The 4,807-nt window shown below is 51.6% G+C and overlaps 1 protein-coding gene across 3 annotated transcripts; it reads left to right on the plus strand.

The window, feature by feature from the left end:
- Nucleotides 1–317: 317 nt before the first annotated feature.
- On the plus strand, nucleotides 318–4,394 carry CITED1 (Cbp/p300 interacting transactivator with Glu/Asp rich carboxy-terminal domain 1). 3 transcript variants are annotated; one of them, XM_045290244.1, is made up of 3 exons: nucleotides 318–495; nucleotides 3,071–3,195; nucleotides 3,782–4,394. In XM_045290244.1, exons 2-3 carry the CDS (start codon nucleotides 3,136–3,138, stop codon nucleotides 4,307–4,309), a joined length of 588 nt encoding a protein of 195 aa, XP_045146179.1. In that variant the 5' UTR covers nucleotides 318–495; nucleotides 3,071–3,135; the 3' UTR covers nucleotides 4,310–4,394. The 3 variants fall into 3 exon arrangements, with proteins under 3 accessions (XP_045146179.1, XP_045146178.1, XP_004715962.2); XM_045290243.1 differs by lacking the exon at nucleotides 318–495 and adding an exon at nucleotides 891–902; XM_004715905.4 differs by lacking the exon at nucleotides 318–495 and having other exon boundaries at nucleotides 2,647–3,195.
- Nucleotides 4,395–4,807: the final 413 nt, after the last annotated feature.

Consider the following 4,807-nt stretch of genomic DNA (forward strand, 5'->3'; position numbering starts at 1 on the left):
AGCTGCCCTCCGGGGCCCAGAGAGGCTGTCGCCGCCCGCCCGTGCACCAGCCTGCCGGCGGGACCTGCCAAACGCCCCCCTTTTCCCAGGAAGACAGCAGCACCTTTCTCCCCGCGCCCGCGCTTTCTCCAGCTTGTCCGGCGCGACTTTGCTAATCGCCCGGACCGTCGCTGGACGCTAGGGCTCCGAGGCTGCACCCAGCTCAGGTTTCCTTCGGGGCTGGGGGCGACAGGGGTTTTGCTGGCCGAGTTCATGGCATTGCCGGGTTGAACTTAGCGAATTTAGCCAACTTGACGCTGTTACCCAATCGACCTGCAGCTCTAACCCCCCCCCCCCATACACGCCCCCACACACGGACACGCCCCCTCTCCCATATAAAGGAGGGCCATCTGGTCCGGACCCGAGCGGAGCCCTTGCCTAGCGGAGTTCGTGCACGGAACTTGGAGACCGAAGGCGTAATCCTGGACCTGCCACTTTCCACCGCTGTTGACCTTGGCAAGTTACCGCACTTCTCTGAGCATCTTCTCTTAGGTGGGGTTGAGAGCCCAGACCGCGGACCGGCGGGGTGCGGAGGTAACCTCAGCCTAGGAGCGCACAGGGACCGCCGTGGGCGCTCCGTAAGCGTCGGGGAGGCGCGGAGTTGGCTGTCCGAGGAAACCTCCCGGTTCCCAACTCGCCACCGAGGCAGAGAACCGGCCCGGCGCCTCTCCTCCCCTAGAGACCCGCTCTCTGTGATCAGTTCTTGTTACAGCTTTTGCGGGAACCGGCCCCGCGGTCTGGGTTTTTGCGCCCATCTTGCGGGAACGCTCCCGGCCGCCTCCAACTCTTTCGCCTCCACCTGAGATGCGAAGCGGAAGGCGAGCGGCTGAGCTGCCTGGGAACAACGAGCCTTTGGTTTTCAGGTGGCGAAACGGACTGGTCTGGGTAGGGTGCGTCCAAGCCAAGCCTTTGCAGTGCTGGTTAGATTTTAGAATTTCTCTTTCTGGGTGAGAAAATAGCAATCCAGATGGAGCTATCCGGTTGGTGCCGTTTTAACTTTTAGTCTTCCAACAGGTGAAAGACACGCTCTTTCTCTCTTCTCTCTTTCCTCTTTTCTCCCCACCGCTATCTAGGTGGGAGAGGGCTGAAGCTAAGGGCGGGCTGTAGGACCGAGAACTGATGGCCTGGAGCCGGGCGAGAGCAGCCGCAGAGGAGTCACTTGTTGCTCAGCGTTTCCCAGCTACCTCTCACTGATGTTTCTCAAGGCTTGGAGAGCTGGTCTGGACCTTTCAACGCTGCCACGTTTGGCCTAGCATGGGTTGGTGAGGGGGAAGAGGTTGACAATTGGGGAATCAAGTACAGGAATTCAGGTCAAAAGGTCATTCAAAATGGAGTCAACATTTACTGAGTGCCTGTGGAGTCCAGGCCCGCCAGAGCCTGGGGTTTGGACTCGTCACCTAGATGGAATATGTAGGGTGGGCGCCTACATGTCTGCATGAAGACACGGTGTCCCTCCTGGATGGGCCCCCAGCCCGAACGAAGGAGGAAACATAATAAAATGATCTTCCCCCACAAACTGGTATCAGGAACGAGCAACTTTTTTTCTCACATCTTTGTCTTATTTCTTTTTTCTCCTCTTTCTGTTTCTTGTGGTTTGTACGTTCCAGAATGAGGAGACCAAAAGAAGAGCGAATATAAACGGGACTAGATGGCCAGCCCCTTCCCCTAACAGTTTTCGTCCGATGTAACATTTCTTCTATATTGAAGATGCCACGAGTTCCCCAAGATAATGTGCAAAAGAAGGAAAGATGTAATCACTGGCTTTCCATCAACCAGTGATGGGGAACTCAGAAACAATTCTTGTTTTTCCCCCTCCTCAATTCTTTCTTTACTTTTGCTGCACCCCACCCCTTCTCTCCCCCAAGTGGTGCAAACATGATTCAGACACAACAGCTAGTGTACATAAGGTGGTATTTTTTGTTTTGTTTTTAAGACTTCTAGGAAAATGTGAGGTGGGTTTGGGGATGGGGTCCTTTTTCCTTCATCCACTTCTTATTTGCCACTTCGTCAAGTAACCATTTCTTCTGAAGCCCTTTGAATCCTTTCAGGTATGATGACTTTGCCAAGGGTCAGGTGAGCCATGTGGGCATAGGAGCGCTAGATCCGGATTCCAGAACTGCTGCTGTCAGATTGGAAAGTCATTGTAATCTCTGTCCCACTTATCCCTCCAGAAAGACTTATACGCACCTGTTATTTAAGATGCGTCCGGCTGGGCGGAGAGGTCTGGGCAGATGTCCTTGGGAAAGACCAGTGCGGAACCATTTGCTTGGAGGACCTTGTGACACGTAGACAACTGAAATATTCTTAGCTGCCTCTGCCTGCGGCTGTCTCAGAGCTCCCAGAACACCTAGATCAGTCCTGACCTTTCATAGTTATGCCCTAAGGCAGGACTTTGGAGCCCAACAACATTATCTTGGGGGACATTTCTCCTTCCTTGTCTAGTGCTGCAGCCTCCAGAGGTTTCTAGGTTTTCCTTGACCTGACTCTTCACTTTGTCCCAGTTCCAAAGGAAGGCCCCACCTCTCTAGACTTACGAGTTGGGCTGCGATCCAGCAGCAGCTCTGTGGGAGAAAGACAGGGCTTTCTACTCCTATTAACAGTTACATCTTGGAAATCCACAGGGGGAGTCGCTATGAGTCAGCATTGACTCGATGGCAGTGAGTTTGGAGGTTTTGGAAGACAGTCTGCCACACACACTCAGGGACCTTTCTGCCCCTAGAACATGTGTGTGGGGGTGGTGATTATCTCCCACCCCTACTCCTCCTACTTCCAACTTGGGGCTCTGAACTCGTTTGTATGAGGAAATATTCTTTTGTATTCCCTCCTGGTGATGTGGGCAGTTGGCTAAATCAAGCATCTTCATGACCTCAGGCAAAAAATTTGCTCAGGTAGTCTCTGATCTTGGATCTACATCTTATCGTCGCCCTTGCCTAGTAATGTGTAGAACAGCTGTGTTTCAAGCACTGCTAGTGCTTTTTTTCTTAGTAGGTGAAACCTTTTGGCCTTATCATGTCTTCTCCATCACATACAGCCCAACCGCTCCAGCGGGCGGCATCACCGCCCACCAGTTCATCCAACTTCGGCCAAGGCTCTGAAATGCCAACTATGTCGAGGCCTGCACTTGATGTCAATGGTGGCACCACACCTGTGAAGGAGGTAACTTGCCATTTTTACAAGTGGAGACAAAAGAATATGGAAAGATTGGCTTGTCTGGAGTAGCATGGTAGGCCCTGCTGGTGTGGTATCTAGTGTCCTTTGGTAGAGCGGGAACATCAGGGCTTTCTCTGATAAGAATAAGAGCCACCTTTGCCCAAATGTGGTAAGATAGAACCCTTTAGAAGTATTGGAAGACCGCAGGACAGCAGAGAATAAAGCAGAAAAGTAGAATTGGTAAAAGACCACTCCGTTGAAAATATTAAAATGAAGCTGAGAGAAAGGAAGGTCAAAAAAAAAACACAAAGTCCTCTCAAGAATGGTAAGCTCTGAGGGTCAGGGGAAGGGCAGCAAATACACTTAGGGTGGCAGGTGCCCTAGCACTAGAACTTGGGAATGAGCTCAGTCCTTAGCGCCATGGGAGCAAAAGGATGCTCAAGTTGGAAGCCCAACACTCTAGGAATCCTTCTTGCTACTGCTCCACCACTAGCCTCAAATGAAACAGATGTGGGGCCTTTCAGGGCCTGATGAGTCACAAGGGGATAACAAGGACAGGTGTACCAATGGCATGCCTTTCTCTGTCTTTTAGGATGCCAACCAAGAGATGAGCTCTGTGGCTTACCCTAACCTGGGAGTGAAAGACCACAAAGCAGTGGCCACTCTGCACTACCCTGCGGCAGCCTCAAATGGAATCAAGGCCAGTGAGGCTCCCAGTAGTTCCTCAGGATCTCCACCTCCAATAAGCTCTCTGACCACCCCTCCTCCCAGTAAACCCCCATCCTTGAACCTGCACTCTGCCCCACACCTGATGGCCAGTATGCAGCTGCAGAAACTTAATAGCCAGTATCAAGGGATGGACACCACCCCTCCAGATCAACTGGAGGAAGCAGAGTCCCTGCCAGACTGGGGTCTGGAGGCTTCGGTGGGAGGGGCGGAGTCACTCTCTCCTTCTGCTGTTGCCCAAAGCCCTGCTATCATCGATTCAGACCCGGTGGATGAGGAGGTGCTAATGTCGCTGGTGGTGGAGCTGGGCCTGGACCAGATCAATGAGCTTCCAGAGCTGTGGCTGGGGCAGAATGAATTTGACTTCACAGCAGAATTTTCATCTGACTGTTGATGTCATGTATCCCTAAAGATGGAGGAATAAAGCCACCAATTGTATTGTAAATTTAAAAAATTAATAAATGTTAATTGCAAAGAGATGGACTGAAAATGTTCTTCAGTGAGGTTTGTAAGTGTGTAATGCATCTAGCCTGGTGTCATTTTGGTAATTCTGAGTCCCACATTGGAGTTTGGGGTGGATAGCTCAAAAGGAGATAGAAGGGATGGGTGAAATGAGTAAGCAGCTCACTTAATCCTCACCACTGCTGTTATCTACTTGGGGGTCCAAGTTCATAACCCCTGCCCATTTCATTGCCCTAGACTCCAGAAATAGTCTACTCGAGATTGACTGCAGGAACTGGTTGAGAGGGGCATTCTAGGGGAAGAAACTGGTCAAAATCTTTCTGCAGCCTCCTTGCCACTTGCACAGGTTGTGCAGGTGATAAAACAGACATGTTCCCAACTCGAGAAGCTGCCCACCCCCCATCCACTCTCTGACCCCTTAAGACCATTG

Source organism: Echinops telfairi, unplaced genomic scaffold (assembly GCF_000313985.2).
Source record: "Echinops telfairi isolate 266 unplaced genomic scaffold, ASM31398v2 ScPeMD7_34;HRSCAF=130, whole genome shotgun sequence".
NCBI classification, from domain to species: Eukaryota; Metazoa; Chordata; class Mammalia; order Afrosoricida; family Tenrecidae; genus Echinops; species Echinops telfairi.

Bases quoted from the DNA above. Each gene is read 5' to 3' on its own strand.
- CITED1 (XM_004715905.4), top strand. From the start codon at position 3,049: ATGTCTTCTCCATCACATACAGCCCAACCGCTCCAGCGGGCGGCATCA. The intron at 3,196-3,781 runs GTAACTTGCCAT...TCTGTCTTTTAG, and splicing joins GCACCACACCTGTGAAGGAG to GATGCCAACCAAGAGATGAG.